The sequence below is a fragment of the Sceloporus undulatus genome, chromosome 6 (assembly GCF_019175285.1).
Source record: "Sceloporus undulatus isolate JIND9_A2432 ecotype Alabama chromosome 6, SceUnd_v1.1, whole genome shotgun sequence".
Lineage (NCBI taxonomy): Eukaryota > Metazoa > Chordata > Lepidosauria > Squamata > Phrynosomatidae > Sceloporus > Sceloporus undulatus.
In genome coordinates, this window is record NC_056527.1 from 10,274,900 (window position 1) to 10,296,517 (window position 21,618).

The 21,618-nt window shown below is 39.2% G+C and overlaps 1 protein-coding gene across 5 annotated transcripts in view; it reads left to right on the forward strand.

Annotated features, from left to right (window-relative positions):
• The window catches only part of ACTR3B (actin related protein 3B), a 37,025-nt gene extending 15,876 nt beyond the window's left edge, over window positions 1–21,149 (forward strand). For 3 of the 5 annotated variants that reach the window (XM_042475854.1, XM_042475858.1, XM_042475857.1), the window contains 8 exons: window positions 4,361–4,456; window positions 6,379–6,486; window positions 8,497–8,640; window positions 10,215–10,388; window positions 12,046–12,138; window positions 18,097–18,222; window positions 19,134–19,217; window positions 20,237–21,149. In XM_042475854.1, the coding sequence (XP_042331788.1) occupies window positions 4,361–4,456; window positions 6,379–6,486; window positions 8,497–8,640; window positions 10,215–10,388; window positions 12,046–12,138; window positions 18,097–18,222; window positions 19,134–19,217; window positions 20,237–20,485 (1,074 nt within the window). In that variant the 3' untranslated portion in view covers window positions 20,486–21,149. Of the gene's footprint in view, window positions 1–4,360; window positions 4,457–6,378; window positions 6,487–8,496; window positions 8,641–10,214; window positions 10,389–12,045; window positions 12,139–18,096; window positions 18,223–19,133; window positions 19,218–20,232 lie in introns of all 5 variants that reach the window. The other 2 variants (XM_042475855.1, XM_042475856.1) reach the window with 2 other exon arrangements.
• The last annotated feature ends 469 nt before the right edge of the window (window positions 21,150–21,618 follow it).

A 21,618-nucleotide genomic window follows, 5' to 3' on the forward strand; every position in this document is an offset into this window, starting at 1 on the left:
AGTGTAGGCCAGCTATATTGAAAGCTATAGAACCAGTCTGCTATCCAGTCTCCTTTCCCTAAATACACTGGTCCTTCTGCGTTTGTGGACTTGCCTTGCACGGGTTTGATCTTTCGTGGACGGTAAACCAGGAGGGAGAAAACGGCACACATGCCCCAGTCACACAACATTATAATTATGCAGACTTGAATATTGGAGATAGCCTCCTCCTGTCTCGCCAAGGGCAGGAGTTATTCTCCCTTATTTTATAGTCTCATTTTAAGCCACAGTGCTGAACAAATCTGGGGCTGCTACAGAATTGACTAATCCAAGCTTCCTGACGTACTTGCCTAATTCATGTGACATTTTGATGCATACACTTAAAATACCTTAGTTTTCTTCTTACAAAAACCCCCAGAAGGCTTTAAATTTAAAATTTAAAGGTGTTACATTTTCATTCATTTTTATTACCAGAGGAACAATTTATAAAATCACTAAAAAACTGTATTCCAGTAAATTTCTTTAGCAGGCTGCCTGGCTTGAGAGCTTTTTAATAATAATAATACTAATAAAAAGCTTTGGGTAGCTTGATTAGATTACAGATGCTGCTTGAAATAATTGGCTGATTTTTACTTAGACAAAAGACAGCATTACAGCCTAATGGGGCAAAATGTCACTTAGCAGTATGCTGTTTTATCAGCAGTGTGCACAATTATGTGTTTCCTTCTGTGGAAGCTTTTCATTGGAGATAACATTAAATTAGTGTAATGGAAGATATTTTCTGAAGCTGCAATCAGTGATTTTTAAAATGTTTATGCAAGGAAATACTGTATAGAATATACAGTCAACTTTGTTTTGTAGTACTTATTTAGTTTTTTTTAATGTGTGTAAGTAACCAAGGCCCTAAATTAGCTCTGCTTTCACAGTTTGATAACTGGTATAATTTCATTCTGCTGCCTCCCACCCAATTTTTCATTCTTCTCTAAGTATTCCACCGTACTCTTTCCAAGGAACTAGTTTACCACATAAGTAACAGGGAGTCCAGCTGTAGATTGTCCTAAATGTTTAAGCTCTACATTTAACCACTGCGCCCTGGTGGCGCAGTGGTTAAATGCCTGTACTGCAGCCATTCACTCAAAACCACAAGGTTGCGAGTTTAAGACCAGCAAAAGGGCCCAAGCTCGACTCGGGCTTGCATCCTTCCGAGGTCGCTAAAATGAGTACCCAGACTGTTGGGGGCAAATTAGCTTACTTGCTAACTAGCTTACTTGCTGTTCACCGCTATGATCTTTGGAATAGCAGTATATAAATAAAACAAATTATTATAATTATTTACTTCACTGTAACTAGTAATAGTGATCAGGCAACAGGCATGAGTATAATTAATAACAAATATAATTTTACTGAATACAGTTTTTGATTTTAGGTATTACTCACTCTCTGCCATCTTCTAGGTCTAGGACATGAGTTTGAATGGTTACAGTTATCCGTTCCGGATCCCCCCCGCATAAAAGAATTTCCACATATGCTTGAGCCCCATTAGAAGTAATGGGGCTCATGCTCACAGCAGTGTGACAGCGCACACACGCCATAGGCGCACGTGCCATTACTCCTCCTGGCGCACGGCACCGCTTCTTCAGTTGCTTCTTTCAGCGTATGCTGAAAGTAGCATATAATGTACCCGTGTATGATGCGGGCGTACTGTATATTAATTTAGAATATCAATCTTGGTTATAAGTTTGTTGTTAACTGCTGTCAAGTCAACTTGTGGTGGCCGTATGAATGAGAGACTTCCCAGTCACTTTGTCCTCAACAGCCCTGCTCAGGTCATGCTTCCTTGACTGGGTCTATCCATCTGGAATGGGGTCTTCTTCTTTTCCTTCTGCCTTCTACCTTACCAAGCATTTTTGTCTTTTCTAGTGAGTCATGTCTTCTCATGATATAGCCAACGTATGACAGTTTCAGTTTAGTCATCTGAGCTTCTGGGTAAGGTTCAGGCTTGATTTGTTCTAGGACCCGTTTATTTTTCTGTTTAGCAGTCCACAGTATTCGTAAAACTCTTTTCCAGGACCACATTTCAAATGAGTTGATTTTCTTAACAGTTTTCTTCACTCTCCAGGTTGTAACTATATACATAACAACCCCTGTCTCTTTCTCTCCTTCCTTGTGTCAATGCCACCCATTCTCAAAAACAACAACAACAAACAAACCCCCATTCCCTATCTTTCCTCTTTCAAACCCCATTCCTAACTAGCTCTCAACCTCATTCTCAACATAACACCTCAGGTTAACGCCATCTTCTTTTCACTTCTCCAAGCAATCACTATTCAGTGTGCAGACTGAGTTGCCACCAGCCATTCAGTTTTCATACAAACTCCTAGTGTTGCTTACTATTTTACATTACAGGGACACAAACTATAATACAATAAGGTCAGAATGGATAACTATTTTTTTTTGAAGACCACAATCCCTCTGGGATTACTGGTAAAGGAATCATTTTGGTAGGGGGTGGGGCTGAAAAGATGACCCTGTTATGGCTAGGTGGATCTCCCTGGCCAGAATGTTTTGTAAGAGGAGCCAAAACTTGAATATGCCTTCCACTTCTCAACTAATTTCGTAGGTCTAATCTGCACTGCAGAAATAATGCACTTTGATACTGCTTTATCTGCCATGGCTCACTGCTTGTAGTTTGTTGTGGGACCAGAGCTCTGTGACAGAAGGCAAAATATTTTACAAAACTACAAATTCTAGAATCCCATAGTCTGGAGCCATGGCAGATAAAGCAGTGTCAAACTGCAATATTTCTGCATCGGAGATTAGACCTTGTCCTTTCTTGGGCTGGAATAGACAGGCTTTTTGTTTTTTAAAAAGAAGGTAACAGGCCAAGTCCTGAATACTGTATTGTCTTTCCATAGGAGTGAAAAGATCAGAACTTGTGGGGAAGGGGATGGTGTTCATGGGTCTTAGTACAGAAAAGTATTTTAGTGTAGAAAGGTACCATATGTTGCTTGCAAAAGACACTGTTTTGATATACCATATTTTCCGGCGTATAAGACGACTGGGTGTATAAGACGACCCCCCCAACTTTTCCAGTTAAAATATAGAGTTTGGGTTATACTCGCCATATAAGACTACCCCTCTTCCAATGCACACCAAATATAAATTAAAAAAACATCAGATTTGATTTCAATATGGTAATTTAAATTCAAATGTTTATGACATACAGGTACTTAGCAAGAAAACTTGTTGTATACAAAGCTAGCTTGGATTGGTCAGCTCTCCCTGCCTGCCCAACCCTCCCTGTCTCCAAGATTTTCTTCTACCGTACTTGTACAGTGGTGCCCTTGCTGCTTTCATATGGTTGTCACATATGGAGGGGATGTGGCCGTGGCCGTTTTTGAGCTCCCCCCACCATATGTGGCGACCGCAGATTCTCCAGTCCGGCTTGGAGGTTTCAGCACCCGCCCTATAAGTCAATACCCGGCATATAAGACGACCTCCGACTTTTGAGAAAATTTTCCTGGGTTAAAAAGTAGTATTATATGCCAGAAAATACAGTAACTGTGGTACATGTGCTGGTAACCTCACGACTTGACTTTTGCAATGCTTACTACATGGGGCTACCCTTGAGCTTAGTTCGGAAACTTCAATTAGTTCAGAACATGGCAGCCAGGGTGGTTACTGGTAAAACCAGAAGCGATTATATAACACCTATCTTAAAATCGCTGCACTGGCTGCCCATTGGTTTCCAGGCTCAGTACAAGGTGTTGGCCATCACCTTGAAAGCCCTAAATAGCTTGGGTCCAACCTATCTTCAGGACCCCCTCCTTCCATACAATCCACCTTGCACACTCAGGTCCTATGGGAGAAATTTATTGTAGCTTATAAAAACTATGGTAGGCTGACTACAACCACTGAAAGGACCTTTTCGTCAACCGCTCCCAGATTATGGAACGGCTTGCCAGAAGAGGTCTGTCATATTACCATCTTAGACAGCTTCAAAAAGACTGTCAAGACAGATCTCTTCTAGCAGGCCTTTTCTGAATAGAAAACCCGGCCACCAATCTTATCATCCCTTGAATTTGCTGTAGTCTATTTGCTTGATTTGTTATTTTAATGCATGATTTTAAATTATTAATTGCTTAATTGATGTTTTAGGGGAGGGTGGGATATTGGGACATGGCATTATATGTAATTTTTAACTTGTAAGCTGCCTCAATTGTCATTGATAGAGAGGCAGGATATAAATAAAGTTTTATTTTTTATTTTTATTATAAAAATATATGCAGCACAAGTAAAATTCTAGCAAAAATGTCCTAATACGTAAGAAATATTGCATCATAACACATATGTTCTTATTTTTTTTAAAAAACAACAACAGACAGAACCACCATTGAACACTCCTGAAAACAGAGAATATCTTGCAGAGATCATGTTTGAATCTTTTAACATACCGGGACTTTACATTGCTGTTCAGGTACATAGTGAATGTGTCATTTTTGGAACATTTTGGAGCAGTGTATCAGAGGGAATGATGGGGTTGTGCATATTTGTGCTTCATAAAAAAGATGTGAAATGGCTGTGCATCCAGGAAATATGACAGTGTATTTAACAATGTCTGTTGTTGCTGTTGTTTTCTATTTGTTTCTTGGATGCCTTTTCCCAAAGAAGAATTAGGTGTCTTAAAAAGTTTCAAACAATAAAAGCAATACATAATTTTCTATCCCTAAGGCCAATATTTAAGAATCAGCCAATCCTATCAGATTCCTGGGAGCAGAGGAATGACTGGTGCTGAAAAGATGTTCATGTTGTGGCTAGGTGGACCTCCCTGGGCAGAATGTGAAGTGTAAGTGAAAAGATAGCCACTATTTATCTCATAGACCCCCTCCTTCCATAAGTGTACTTCATTGTGTCCTTTATTGCACACAGTATTTGTTCATTTACTTAATCATTTTCTGGATTTACCCGCTCTAAAAGAAGAGAATAAGTGAAAACTGAGAGTTATACTTGGTTTATCAGTGGTCAGTAGGAAAGAAGATGGTCTCCAACTGCAGAATTATAATTTTGAAGACATAAAATGGATGGATGATGAGAAACAAAATTAGAACATGAAAGAATAGTATTTTATAGCAACAGTAGGAAATTGAGCTCCAGTATGCAATGGCCATTCCACCACTTGTGATGACCTCCCTGGACAGGCTACCTGCTGCTCCAAGAATGACTGGAAATGACGTTGCTTTATTTCTAGTATTCTGTAGCTCCCAAAGTACAATTGAATATAGATATTGGCAGAAAAAGTATTTGGGGCCAAATGCAACTCATCTTGAAAGCATGCTTACAGTTGTATGTAGCAGCTGTTCCTGTTTCACACCTATTTCACTTTGGGGGTGGGTGATCTGTATGATACACTGTAGTTATAAAAAATTAAAGCAGTTAAATTTGTTTTTAGGGAGGCCTTTATGCTAATTATGGCCACATTATATTGACTAAAAAGACCAGAAAGTCCCAGATTTTGTTCTTGTTAATTCTGATTTTATTTTGGAGATGAGTAAAATCATTTTTTATCCCAGAATATTTTCTGTTGGTTCCTAATATGACCAGAGACTTTTAATATCAATTTCCCAAGTAGGTTTACTTTAACCCAGTATAAAATCAGAAAGAACAAGAATAAATCTAGGACTTGGTGCCTTTCAGTAAAGTAAATCTAATGACACTGGGAAGTTATTCTCAGAAGTGACAACACAAGATCTTTTCAGGGCAGCCCATTAAGTGACCATTCTGCTTCACTTTACATAGCAGATGGAAGCTGTAATAGTAATATTAACAACAGCACTTTTTTTGAAATTGTTCAAATGCTTAACATATGTTCTCTCAGCCATCTTTTGAGCAATCCTTTCCAATAGGCTGGTAGTATTATTCACATAGTGCAGATAAGAGGGGACTGAGACTGAGAAGTAGTATCTTGCCTAACATCCAAACCAGAAAGCATTTAATGAATGCAGTTTGTGGACACAGTTTTGTTATGTTAATATGTTATATTATATTCCCCTACATGATGGGGACAAAATTAGCCTCTCTAACACTGCTGCTTGTGTGTCAAATGAAGCTTTGTTGCTACTATAAGATTTTTTAAAGAAATTCAAACACTAGTTTGGCTGATTAGTCATCTTCTTGGCTGACATTTATATAATAAAACATGTGTGTTAATCAAGACTGGTTTAGTTCTGAAGCTGTCTGATCTGGTTTTGAACTGAAGCCTTCCCATTTCACCATTGAAACTTAGCCACTATGTTACATAGGTCCACAGACCTTCGATCTTTGATTCTTCCTACTCTTGGAAATATGGCTGATGCTTATGGATATGCTATTTTTGTGGTTGATTTCTTTGATTTTGTCCAGGCAGTGTTAGCTTTAGCTGCATCTTGGACTTCCCGACAAGTTGGGGACCGTACCTTAACAGGAACGGTTATTGACAGTGGTGATGGAGTGACCCATGTAATTCCAGTGGTGAGTACTACATATGTTCTACCTTATTTGTATTACATGTTTTGGACTTTCCTTCCAGAAGCACAGTTTCATTATTTATAAAAGAGTAAGTGAGCTCAAAGGTATGAAGTGAATACGTTTTAACTGTAATTTCCAACTAAAGTACATCTGCTAAATTAATTCGACCTTGGTAAGTCAAATGTTTATGTAAGTTCCATTGGTTCAATAGGTCTGTTCAAAAATAAGAGTGCTAAATTACTTTGAAGAAAATAACTGAGTTGTTCAGGACCCAGGATCTGTGCATCACATCTGTGTACTCAGTAGAAACTGGAATTCTAGTTTCTTTCTGAACAGGAGTCTCCCATTTCTAGTTAGCCACATTTGTAAGTCTGTTCATTTAAAAGAAGTAGTCTATTATTTATTTATTATATTTGAAATATTTATACTCCACCTTTTAGCCCTTACAAGGGCTCCCAAGATGGCTTTTACTGAAAATTAAAAATTAACTACCAATATAATACAATGAAATTTAAGATCATAAAAAGACCAATGAATCCATTAAAACAAGGAATGAGGATACTAAACCAAAAAGGAACACAACACAGGGCTCTTTTTCAATAGCATAAACCAAATGTCTGGGCATACAAGTATCTTAAAATGCCATCCAGATATAATGAGAACTGGGGAGTAGGGCAGCTGAGCCCCTATTCCATTGTCTGTGTGCTACAGTGGAAAGCACCCTTCTTCCATCTCCACTACCAGCTCCTCCTAAGATGGCGGTACATGGTTTAGGGTCACAAATGTTGAATCCAGTGGATAGTAGCTCCATATAGAAGGGAGCAGTACTTTCAATATTGTATTTCCAAAACCATTTTGGAACTCTGTAGATGATAACCCATACTTGGAATTATGTCTGGAAATGGATAAGCAAGTGCAGAATCGTTCTACAAAGCATCTCAGGGGGTTACTCTGGCTATTGCATTTTACAGTAGCCATAGTTTCCAAAAGCTTTTCAGAGGCAGAGTGCATTGCACTAATTTGTGGTGCAGCATGGAGAGGGGGCCCTTTGATGAAAGAAAAGGCCAAAAATCCCACTGGGCTTTGCAAGCCTCTGAGTACATGAAAAGTAGATTTTTGGAACCCAGCCCGAACTGATTAAAATAGCTATTTCTCCTTTAAGGCATGTTTTCAACTCTGTTTCTGTTGCTAGTTTAATCCATTAGGGACCTTGAAGAAGCTGAAATTCTATTTGCAGGATGAAAATAGAAGTGATTTGCCCAGCTGTTTGTACTGTTGCATCTGGTCAGTCTGTCCTCCCCTCCCTCCCTCCCTCCCTCCCAGATTATACTATGCATTTGATAAAGCTTGATAGATCTATCCTGATCATTTCTCATGAGTGCAAGACAGATTTTAACACACCTGTCAATGCCCATCTAATATGCAATGGGTGACTGCAAATGTCAGAATGTGGTTTCTGGTCATGACTTGGTATCTCGGAGACAAATATGCTGTAGGCACAAAGCCAATCAGGCCAGAGGAGAAAAATCAGCCTGCAAGAGGGTTTGTATGAATTGGCCTTCACACAGCTTGTACATCTTACAGGTCATTAACAAATAATTATTTTGCGTGGGTAGCTGTAGCTGAGAGTAAATTCTCTTGATATACATGGCACTTAATTCTGACTACACATGTATGGCGTTATGATTCCTAGGGAGGCTAGTTCTTTTTTCTTTTTACTATGCTATTGACATTTTAATCGTATTGAATGTTGTCTCCTAATTTTAACATCATTCCCTATTTTTCATATTGATATTATGGAGCTGAAGGATTGTTGTTTGAGAGACTCTTTTTTGATTTGTTCAATTTATATTTTTCATCAAGACTTATCAGATAGAGGAGGAACTCATAACTGTATTAAATATATAGTAGATAAATATTAAGTTGTAGAAATGGCTTAGTTACAAATACTAAATTTGTTTTAACTGATCTGTTTTAAGCTGGTCTAAGTAAATATTTCCCCCTCTCTTCTAGGCAGAAGGCTATGTAATTGGCAGCTGCATCAAACATATTCCCATTGCAGGTAGAGATATAACATATTTCATTCAACAACTCCTAAGGGAGAGAGAGGTGGGAATTCCTCCTGAACAATCATTGGAGACAGCTAAGGCCATAAAGGTAAACATATCTGTGAAACTAACCAGGCTTTAAGAGATAGTCAGTGAATTACTGAAATAGAACTTTCTGGAAAGAATGCTTTCCCTGTTGAGTTCTGTATCCCTCCTCCAAACTCTACTCCATTTTTTCTAACAGTTTCGCAAGAGTAGCTACCTTTTGCCATTTCTGTTGACCAGCTGCAATTGGGATACAAACATAATTGGGAATGTATAGCCCTGCAGCTGATATTGGACTTCAAGGTCCATCATCCCTCACCACTGGCTACACTAGAAAGGGCTGGAGAGAATGGCAATCTGACAACAGCTGAATGGCTGATCCCTGCCACACACCAGGATAACGGAGTGCACACTTACTTTGTGTGTAGTCTTCTGGTTCCTTTTGTCCCACCAGTGGTGTGATTGATTGTAGCAATGTGCTGTGGAAGTAGACTATATTAGGTGTTTCCCTAGAAAGCAAAAAGAAGTGGAACCCACCCTGGTACTAGGTGAACAATATTATTGTATCAGTTCAGTGGCCCAAAAGCATTGCTGGCAACTTCCCATCAATCCTAGCATCCACAGGTATACAACTCTAGCTATTCAAGCAAGTGAGGGATCATATGAATTGCCCTTTGGCAACATCTGGAAGGCTGCAAGTTGCCCACACCTGCTTTAGATGTAGAGAGTGACTTACTGAATCTGGGTTCTTTTTTAGCGATAGAATGCATCTGATTAAGTTGGCTGCTTATTGTCCAACACAATGCTAGTTCACCTGGTTAGTTTTTAAGATGTCATAGAACTCTTGTTTCTTGCAGCAATAGAGTAATAGAATCCAGGATTTTGCAAGAAAGCCTTACTCTGTGCTGAATTTGAGCACCAGAAGTTTTCAGATGACTACCTCTGGCACTGGAGTTTTCCATGTCATTGTGCTGGATAGGGCTATCTCTTCTTTTTCATTCATCTGGAAGACCAGTTGAAGAAGAGAATTCTTTTCAGCTTGAGCCATGTGCCTGGGATTATATTTATGTGGAGTGGGTGTCAAAATAAAGGCATTGCCTCCTTTAGAGTTTTGCCCCCCTTCATGAAATTTTCCTTCACTGCCCAACCTTCTAGCATTGCAGTAACTTAAAAAACTTCTTTTAAGGTTATAGAAACACAGTTTAGGCATCCAGAGAATGGGGGCAGCCAAGGGAATGCAAACACAACAAATATAATAATTCTAGGAATGAATGAATTTCAGTGTCTCATTCTGCAGTGATAAAAATGTGGAGACTAAAGAGCAATTTTAGTTGGTGGTAGAATTGTTACTGGGGAGGCAATGCACTTTTCCTCTCTGCCCTTGACTGTGCTTTTGCTCAAAAGAAGCATATTTTAAAGAAGATGAGAGGCTGCTTCAAACTCTGTTGCTTCTCTTTTATTCAGTTGCATTCATATTTCTTCCTCCAAGTAAACTGGCACAGAACTGGCACTAACTGAATGTAAACTCAGTTTGCAGTTCCCCAACTATGTTGCACTATCAACTTGGGGCTGATTATTCATTTTGGCATGTTTTGTCAGTCCAACAAAATAAATATATTTCATTATATTTCTTCACAGGAAAAGTACTGTTACATTTGCCCTGACATAGTAAAAGAATTTGCCAAATATGATGTAGATCCACGAAAGTGGATAAAGCAATACACAGGCATCAATGCAATCAACAGCAATAAGTTTATTATAGACGTTGGTTATGAAAGGTTTCTTGGGCCAGAAATCTTCTTTCATCCAGAGGTAAGACACAAGGCTACTGCCTCAACTTTAATAATAACAGTAATAGTAAAAGTAGGAAGAAGAAATAAAGCAGCACTTCTTGTGATGGAGCACCACCTAGTGACCAAATCATAGCAAGATGCAATGGAAAATGTACTTCCTCAAAGTCACTTTAGTTATAACTAAACCCTACAGTTCTAACTAAAGTGATTTTGAGGAAGAACATTTTCTATTGCATCTTGCTTTGATTTGATTACTTGATGATACTCTGTCATGAAAAGTGTGGTGTAGTGGTTTGAGTGTTGGACTGTGACTCTGGAGACCAGGGTTTGAATCCTCACATGGCCATGGAAACTCACTGGGTGAACTTTGGCAAGTCACACACTCTCAGCCTCATAAAACCTCATGATAGGTTTGCCTTAAGGTCATAAATCAGAAATGACTTGACCACACAGAATAACTACAGTTCTGTTGATAAGTTCTGTGGTGCTTAAAACTAATGGTTTTGCTTGACAAGAGCTAGTTTAGGCCTGCTGATTATCTGAAGGGCAGTACTCTTAGTATAATAACAGCTTTATTGCTAATTAGATCTGTGCATTTTGAACAGAGATGGGGATCAGATAGTCTTCCAGATGTAAATGGATGTCCATTCCCAACAATCTTCCCACTGGATATGCTGGCTAGGGCTAATGTCTTACTACATCTGGAGGGCCATCTCTGGTTTTGGGGTGTGCAACTCTGGCGCTCTGGATATTGTTGACTGCAATTTCCCGTCAACCCTAGCATAATGTGGGATAATGTGAGTTGCCCTGTGGCACTATCTGGGAGGTCACAGGTTGCCCATATCTGATTTGGACATAAAACGTGATTATTACTAGAGTCAGTGAGTTCTTTTGGGGATGGAATATATCTGATGAAACTGGCTCTTAACTGTCAAAGCCGATGACAGTGCATTTTGTTAGTTTTTAAGATGCCATAGAAATCTGATAAGTTCATAAGAATGGCAGGGACGGTGTTTGGATAGAGTACTTGCCTGCTGGGAAGAAGCACAGGGAGTTCTGGCTCAACATTTTAGTTCCTGTGTTAGATATGGAGAACAGAGCTTCTCTTTTCTGCCACACCTTCTGGGTTTCTATGCCAGTCCTTCAGTCTGGTCTCTCATGCAGTTCTATTCAACTGCATCTATTAGGTGAATGCTTAATATATAAGGCAGATCTAACCTTTTCACTGCAGTGGGCCCTTAGTACCCATTGGGGTTTGATTCCAGGACACTCACAGACACACAGCCATGGATACCAAAATGTGTAGATTCTCAAGTCCCATTATATACCGTAAATAGTCGTCTATACATCTAAAAATTTATGCCCAAAAATTGACCCCAAAATCCCAGGTCGACTTATTTACAAGTAGGTATGGTAATGTGATATCAGCTTTTTCAGATTTCCTCATGTGGTCGGGAGAGAGTTTCTTTTTGTCTTGGTACCTTGGGGTAGTAAAACAGAGTCACTTATATAAAATAGCAAAAATCAAGGTTTGCTTTTTGGAATTTAAAAATATATATATTTTCAAGCTGTAGATGGTTGAATCTGTGGATACAGATGCCATCTTTCTGGGTACAATAAACTCATCATCCCTGTTTCTACCCCTCCCTCATATATATGTATGTATGTATTTTTAGTTTTCCAATCCAGACTTTATGGAATCGATTTCTGATATTGTTGATGAAGTTATACAGAACTGCCCTATTGATGTAAGGCGTCCTTTATATAAGGTATGATTTTGGAATGGTATTTATTTGTGTGATGGGGAGTTGCTAAAGTATATTTAATTGAACTGAAGACCCACACTCGAGTTACATAGATTTCTTAAATTATTCCCACCAATTTGACAAATCTATTTTAGATATAATGGAAAATTGTCCTGATTTTGAAGGCATTCGTTCTGGTGGAGTTCCATTAATTTCTGTTTTGGTTCATCATATGAATGTTTCTGAGCATTGTTGGATCTCTAATGTGGTATTAGAATTCATTATAGCACATCACACATTGCTGTGGGGAAAAATTCTTGACTTAATTTATATTTCCTGGTATACAAAAACATACACTGTTGCTTACCAAAAATTAAATGCTGTCTAGAATAAAAATATGCTCACTAGAATAAAAAAAATAATTATTGGTGGACAACACCAGTGGTAGTGGCCTGGTAGATTTCTCTTGGGAATGGGAATATAGGTGGCACCACAGAGATGACCCTAGCATACATGACAGTACACAACAGGAACAGGGTGTCATTTGAAACTTTCAAAAGGGCAAGAGAGAATAAATGGAATACTTATGAACACAGGATACTGTCTGGTACATAATAAGATCATTGTACAATCTTGAAAACATTGCCTACTCTGTCTGATTTGATATTTTTTCTGCAAGCTATTTTTATTGATTTTGTAATTTATGGGTTTCCAGCCCGCAAGTTGATATGCATGCATTATCCTGAAAGGTTTTTTTTCATAATATGTCCTATTTTGCAACATGTATTATTATTATTATTAACCTTATTATTATTATTAACCTTTATTTATAAAGCACTGTAAATTTACACAGCGCTATACATACAATCTTTTAGTCAGACGGTTCCCTGCCCTCAGGCTTACAATCTAAAAAAATCTTATGGAGATGTGTATCTTCTTCATTGACCTGAATGCCTTTTGTTTAACTCAGAACCAGTGTAGAGACTACTGACTTCCCAACATATCATTACTTTTGTCTTGCTCATTTTAAAGTGACTTGTTTGACTTTAACCGCTTTGACTGTCATGGCCCAGAGGTGTGAAATCTGGGATTTGTAGTTTTATGAGATATTTAACCTTCTTTGTCAGAGACCTGTGGTGCCACAGCAAACTACAAATCCCAGGATTCCATAGGATGGACCCATGACAGTTAAAGTGATGTCAAATTGCATTATTTCTGCAGTGCACATTAGACCTTAGTAAATAAAATATTCAAACACACACTGTCTGCATATATAAACAGTTCTGTTTAGTTACCATGGCTGATAATAGCTATTGATAGCTTTCTTTCTCTCTGCCCTCCCATCTGCCATAAATTTGTCTAATATTAATGACCCCCCCCCAAAGCTAGTAGCTAGTGTATGACAGTGAATTCTGTAAGTTAATTGTTTATTGTATGTGAGGAAGTGACCCTTAGACTTTCCTGGCCATGGATGGGTTTAAGATGTACATCTCTGGCCACTGTTTTATGTGTGTCTTAAGAAATGGAGTAAAATGGAAAGGTAGCTTGGAGGGAAAAGAACAGAAGAAAGATTGAGAGCCACCTCTTTATGTGGACTGTCTTTGAAGAAACTGATTGCTAGCATTTTAGTAATAACAAAGCTTACTGCTCCTTCCCTGCTGGTTCCTTCCTTTTTGTGTTTTAACTATTGCTTGAGTATGTTAGTCATTTAAATACTAAATGCTCTATTTGAGAGTCCCATTGCATTCTCCATAGCAGGAGGCCTATCCCAGACTGCTTTTATTAATTTCAGCCTTTCCTTTTGGTTCCATTTTTAAAATCTCTTCCACCTGGGATTAAATTACTTAGGTCTTCCCTGGTGTGCTCTGTATTCTCTCCTTATGCTGCTTTCTGAACAGCAGTCAGTGTTCTCTTATTGTGTTCAGCTGGCAAATTGTGCTCTTTTCAGCAAGGTTGGCCATGTGAGGAAGCAATCAGAGATGATAAACTGAGTTCCATATCTCAGAGTGATCCAACTCCCCCTGCCCATTTGCAGTCTGAAGGAGCTCTGATCACCTTCCTTTTAGTCACTGTCCATTTTTAAAAAAAGTAATATTTTAAATTCATCCCTAAATTCATTAGGGAGATGCTATTGTTGACTAGTCATGAATTTGTATCTGAAATTGGGGGGGAGGGATCAACCTTGGCACATGGTTGGAGGTGAAAAACAATATAAGAAGGGATGATGAGTATCAAATTTATGTATCAAAATCAAGGGCATTCATTTAAATTCTTAATTTGCTATCACCCTAACAGAGAAAACAGTGGGAAAGTCCAGAGAAGGCTGGAGAATGAAGTGCTTAAGAATAGACATTTATTCCCTGTTATCACAGCTTTCAGGCAAATCATGTTGTGAATTTTTTCTGAATGTTCAGTGTTGAGGAAGCTGTAGGCTCACAGTTAATCATCTATATGTGATGATTATGCTATTCATCTTAAAATTGTAGTAGGTTGGTTCCTTACTCCAACGTTTCACAGAGCAAAACTGGGACATATGTGGCCCAGCAGCAGTACAGTACGGTCAAAATGGCAAATGTTATTAATGAAAAACACCGACTAGGCTGCAGTTGTTTGTTTTTGCTTGCACCTATTGGGAAGGGCAAGATTCTGCCTCTTCCTTTCCTCTTACATCTACTTAGTTGAATACAAACTACTTTGACACTTTGAATGCAGTTTTCAGCAACTAGAGGAAGCTAGTTGCTTCCGCTTTGATCATCGCGGAAAAGCAGGATAAAAATAAAATTTATTATGATGATTATTATTATTATTATTATTATTATTATTATTATTATTAAGAACAATGGAGAAAAGTGGTAGTAGAAAAGAGAAACTGGGTAATTTTAAAAGCAACTGAAAAAGTGGGTTGACAGAATTAATTGGGACTGTCCCTACTGAATCAAGAAATATTTTGTATGTAGTTTTGCTCTAGTTTTGTGCCAACAAGAATAAGTAAATCTATCAAAAAGGATAATTGTCTAAGCCTTAATGCTTACTTTATTGTTTATTACTTTATGGTCATGCAACTGATTTTCTTTCAGTGCATACTCACTTTGCTGCTGCTTTCTTTTAATTTCCTGCATTGGTGTTTTATTTTTAAATTGCTTTCAGATTAATATAATTTTTGAAGGTTTTCTTGGCCGGAAAGCTGGGAAAATATGTTGATTTTCTCCCTTGTTTCCAATATGTATGTCCTGAGCCATACTCACTGGATTTAGTCTCACTAAGATTTGCAGCCATCAAATTCAGAATTATTCAGAATTATTTCAAAGGGTTCGATGAACATAAAGTAGTGCTTGCTGTTGCAGCAAATATATATGAAACATAAAAATCCAAGTCCTAAGTAGTGAAGATTGGTGATGGCAAGAAAAGTTTCCAAAATTAATTGAGTCTGCTTGAAGGGACAGTTTAAAAACCAAGCTTGATAGATAGGTGGCACTGTCTGATCATCATCATGACATACATACCTGGTTGGAATGTAATGATTTAATATTGCAATTCTTCTGGCTTCAGCTGGTAGCTTATTCGAAATACTTTCCTCACCGCTGGCCCTTGTTTGCAGTGGTACTACACCAATACTAGATAAGGAGATTGTGGAAATCTTGTGCAGCACAGAGCAAACCACAGCAATATATTGACTGCATGCTATGAATGCTAGAATGAAGATAGGATTTTCAACGAATTCTTTTGAAAATGGGCTAGCATGGGGAGGATTATAAACTGGGGCCCCATTCATACTAAACTTTTTGCGCTGGAGGGAACTGGGAAGATCCCCCCCCCCCCCCGAATCCCTCCGGAAGCAAGTGCTCACTACCTCAATCAGGGCATTTTAACCCTGAATGTCCTGCGGAGAAATCGGTTTAAAATGAAGGCACCTTTGCTGACAATCAAATGTAGTTCCACGTTAGTCATAGGTAACGTTTCCTGCACCCATTGGGCAATCGGAAGTGTGTTCCCCCCCCCCTTTTTTTTTAAAAAAAAAACCAGGTGCCAGTATGCACATATTTTGCCAAATTTAAAACCTCCTCTGTGTGTGTGTGTGTGTTGTGGGTATTTGGGTCACTACAGGTTATGGATCTTCCCTTGGCCCCGTTTTCAACCCCAAAATGCAATCTAATGCCATCTCTGCATCCTCCCTCCTTGCCACCCCAAAGTGCCTCATACACAGGTAATAATAATAATAATACAGTGGTACCCCGGGATACGAATGCGCCGCCTTACGAAATTTCCGGGTTACGAAAAAAATCCATTGAAAAAAACTGTTCCGGGTTACGAAGGTTATTTCGGGTTACGAAAAATTTTTTGGTGCTTTTCGGCGCTTTTTCGCACGAAATCGCGGCTTTCTCTATTAGCACCTATGGCTTTTTCGGCTTACGAAGATTTTCGGGTTACGAATGCGGTGGCGGAACGAATTAAATTCGTAACCCGGGGTACCACTGTAAATTCCTCACCTCGAAATGCCATTCTTTGCTTTCCCTCAGCTACTCCTGAATTCCTTAGAGACAGTAGCAAAAGCATTCTGTATCAATTTGCCAAATTGGAAACAGAAATGTTTGTAACATTTGCATTGTAGCATTCCATAGAAAAAAAGCCTTTTGCAAAGTGCCTTGCTGCTGGAAGCGAAGCAAGGAAATGAAAGGGAAAGTGAACAGGCAGGCAGGCACATTCTATATCTATCTGCCTGTAGCAAAAAACATGCGCATAGTCTGTCAAAAATAATTTTAAAAAAATAAAAAGAGGGAAAGCTGCCTGGTGCGAGAGGGAAGTTTGTTCCGTTCTGTGCTTTCCCTCTGACCTAATTCCCTCCCCTGAATTTGACCCTTCGTTCTGCTCCTTCCTTCTCCTCCTCCTGCTCTGTTACCCAGATTGCCCTCCATGGCCCCAATCTTCCCCCAAGCTCCTTCATCCTCCTCCTGCTCCTCCTCCTCCTCTGTCCCCAATTCTCTTGGCACTCTTTGGCTCCTTCCTTCTCCTCCTGCTCCGTTAACCCAATTGCCCTCCATGCCCCCCTTCTTCCCCCCCGGCTTCTCCATCCTCCTCCTCCTCCGTCACTCTTGGCACCCTTTCTACAGTTATGCCCTCTGCCCTCCCTCTGACCTAAATCCCTCCCCTGAACTTGCCCTGATCATGATCGGGGGCAAGTTCATATTTGCCGAACCCAGGTTTTTTCAAAAGATACAGCTTTTACCCTGATTCCAAATGACCTGCACTAAGGGGCATTTGCCCCGAAATGGTTGTCCAAACCTCGGATTCGCTTGTGGGAGATGTGGGGCGAATATGAACTTCACGTGCATAATTCGGTTCCTGATCCGGGGTAAAAGGTAGTCTGAATGGCCCCTGGATGAAGTTAGACTGTTATTATTGGATCACTTTGCAACTACGCTGGAGCATTAGGGAGAAATTCTGAAGCTTGTTAGATCAGAGCTTGGAGATTTTTTGGAGGTTCCCAGGACCTGTCCTGCCTGCATGGCTGTTGGGGACCATGTTGGCTGTGGGGAATCCTGAGAACTGTATTTAAAACAAAAAGTCGTATTTCCAACCTGTGCCATAAACCATTCTGTGCTTTATAGAGCACTCTGTTAAAATATTCTTTTTGCATAGTAATCAAATTTGGGGTCTTCTCTAAGAAGATACAGGCTGTTGCTATGGGAGACATAGATCCTTTTTCAACATTCTTCCTTCATGTTTTTTAAAAAAGATTTATCATTTTTTTTAAAAAAAAAGGCTGAAATAAAATACAAGAACTGAAACAATAAACATCTCTGCATATATAACAGAATGGGTCATTGGCAGGGCTGCTTGGCCACATGGCCAGGTTTAACATGCCTGATCACACTTGTGTCTTGCTCCTTCCCCAGTGTATGTGGAGTGTACACATTGATTTCATTAGTCCTGTTCTTCGTTTGGCCACATAGCCAAAGAAATAAGCTTTTCTTTATCCTATAGAATGTGGTTCTTTCGGGAGGCTCCACGATGTTCAGGGATTTTGGACGTCGGTTACAGAGAGACTTGAAAAGAGTAGTTGATGCTCGACTGAGAATCAGTGAAGAGCTCAGTGGTGGCCGGATAAAGGTAGGTTTTACCATCTATTAAAGGTTCGAGTGAGCAAAACAAGTGCACATACTTAATAACTATGCCTGAAAATCAAATAATGCTTTAACAAGTATACTACAAGCATCCATGCAAGGAAAAAAACCTAGTTCTGAGACACCGTGGTAACGACAAAATGATTTATATTTCCTCTACAGACACACATGAGGAGATGATGAGATGATCAGTGCATTTGACTGCCTTTTGATTTTTCCCAATTCGAAGGGATTCCAGCACTCAGAGCTGATTGTGGCATGTTGTGACAAAAACATTCATGATGTTTTTGCCATGATAGCACCCTCCCCAGAAGCCATGATGCTTATTGACAGTTGGAGATGCTTTTTAGAAAAGAGTGTCACTATTGCCAGTCTGAAAATGATATCAACAAAGATAATTCTGGTTTTCCTACTTATTTCTCTGGACTGTAGAGGGCAATGCTGTGATTCTAGCTGACAGACCTTGGAAAAGTTCTTTTTTCACTGCAGTTCCCTTGAATCCCTTGACTGTAACAGCTGGGAAGATTCTGAGATGATGCTCCTATAAAATAATATTTCCAAGCTCTCTTGTAGCAACAGATTTTGTTTTAGATGCTTGAATTTGAGATGTGTTATTATACTCCTTTCTTGCAATAGGGTGTGTGTGGGTTTGTAACAGATTCTGGGACTCAGGGGAACCAAGATCTTGGAGGTGGGCAAAGAAACTGTGAAATCTGAACAGGAAAACTGTACCAACTTGGTTACAATTGGATATTCACATGCCTTCTTTGCTAGCAGTGGCTTCAAATGTACAGTGCTGTTACATTGGCTCTTCTGACTAGCAAGCAGGTCAGGACAGTCAAGGCTTGCGCTGTGTTTGATAATATGGTGAACTGAAAGTTGTGTTTTGCTCTGCAGCCCAAACCTGTTGAAGTTCAAGTGATCAGTCATCCCATGCAGCGCTATGCAGTCTGGTTTGGAGGTTCTATGCTCGCGTCAACAGTATGTTTCTTTATAAAATCACTTTGCTACAGAATAGTTGTGCTGGAAGATACTTGGGGATCATCTTCTGCTCTGACATTTTGTCAAGAGACAGGTGTCTCCCCAGAAGATTGGCTTTAGCTGAGCATTCTTTCTATTGTTGAGCATGCTTTTAGTTTTGCATGAACAGCTTAGTGTTCATGCATGCAGAAGCACCTACTGTATTATGCATGCACAGGTTCCAACTGTATCTTGCTTTTAAAACTTGTCTCTTACATTTGAACAAGCCTTAGAACAAACTGATGAAGTGCCTTGATCTTAGGCCCCCTTCACACAACACAATTATAGCACTTTGACTCTGATTTAACTACCATACTTGCATCCGATGGAATGCTGGGATTTGTAGTTTGACAATGCATTAGAGCTCCTTGGCACAGAATACCTCATAAAACAAACTATGAATTTCACGATTCCATAGGCTGGAACCATGGCAGTTAAAATGGAATCAAAGTGCTTATAACTGTGTAGTGTGAAAGGGCCCTTTGATCTTTCAAGAAGAAAAATAACACTTTGTAATGCTAAGTTCCTGTGTGTACATTATGACTGTTCCTGCTGAAGTTTCCAAAAGGGTTGATGTGGAAATGTGATGCTAGAGCAATCTATCTTGTTCCGCTAGTGCATGTTGCTTTCTAATTTCTTTGCACTATGTGTTATGGAAATTATTGTGTTACCTGAATTCTAAAACAAAGTAGTTTTGCCTTGTAAAAGTAGGGAGCTCTGGTGGTGCAGTGGTTAAATGCCAGTACTGCAGCCACAAGGTTGGGAGTTTGATGCCACGGCTTCACAGTTGACCCAGCCTTCCATCCTTTCACAGGTCGGTAAAATGAGTACCCAGCTTGTTGGGGGCAGTTGGCTTAAATATTGTACGCTGATAAGCAGTATAGAAATGTAAATGCTATTGCTATTGCTATTTTGCCCTTATCTTGACTTGTGTACTTTTTCAAATGCTGCTTCTTCTTTTTCTTTTTTTCTTCAGCCAGAATTCTTTGAAGTATGCAACACCAAGAAAGATTATGAGGAATATGGTCCTAATATTTGTCGCCATAATCCTGTTTTTGGAATTATGTCTTAATCCTCATTGCATGGTGATATCTGCTGTTGTGTTTGGTGGAGATCCTTGTGGTTACGAGGAGAAGGGAGTTCTTGAAGTTGTAACTACCGAAACATGGTGTGTTGTGGAGATCCAGTGGACTCCAGGAAGAATACTACAGTCCCACCGAATGTACTGAAATCAGGCATAGCAGTGCATTGAGCAACCCAGAACCATTTCTTGACTGCTTCTTAACTGGTTCTCTCCCTTCCTCTGGTTGTGAGCAGAAGTCCGGATTTGCAGAGACCCTGGAAACAGGGATTTCAGGTCTAAACAGAGGCCAAAAGAATTAAATGAGCCAAAATATTGTCACTGTCAAGCTTTTCTGGAACAGGGAAGAGCATTCATTGGTTTCCTGTATTGTTCTCTGGCCTGTAATCCAGTCTGCAAGGACGAGACTTCTTTTGCAAATCAGTGCATTAGTCTTCGTGGAATTTCTTGCCTCGAGAGTCTTCCTTGAACAGATTAGATTTCAGAAACAGGAGCTTTAGTTTATAGAAAATTGAAGTACTGTAATCTTGCAATACAAATATTTTATGCTGATAATTTTGTACTTCATGACCCTTTGTTGAGGCAGGCTGCCTGAATTGAGCCCAAGCTGCTAGTGGACATCATGGAGGTTGGTGGAAGAGGTCTGAATTTCCCCTTGAGGCATGTGTTGGTTAAACATAAGACGAATGAAGGGTTTTCTTGGATTATGTATGTGCTTTTTTAAAAAAATGTACTGATTTTATTTTAATGATGTTTATAAGGCTATGGGAAAATAGAACATGAGATTTATTGTTTACTTATTTATTTTTTATTTTTTAAAAGAAATGGGAATGGATGACTAGTAAATGAAAAGCCATTGATTACTGGTGAAATAAAACTTGTTAACATGTTCACACAGGTTAATCTCCAGTGTTGCAGTCTGTTCTGTATTGTGGAAGATATTCTTTTATTTAAAATTCCACATTTGAGTCTCAGTATTTGTTTTTAAAAGGGCAAGTCCATTGGTTGCAGAAATGGCCTCTGATGATAGCTGCAAAATTAAGTGAAGATATGTGACAGACAAGCAGATGCGAACCAATCCTGACTGTCAGGAAAAAGATTAATTGGTTGGCACTGCTATCTTGATAATCAGTCTGCATAAACTCATTATGGTACTTTGACCTGTCAAATGGTGTTGGTTTTAATTGGATTGTACTGAATTTATTTTAAAAAACACCACATTGCATTGTATGAGTTGTGGGATATTTTAAAACCCCATTTAGTATTCCAGTACGTTACTGG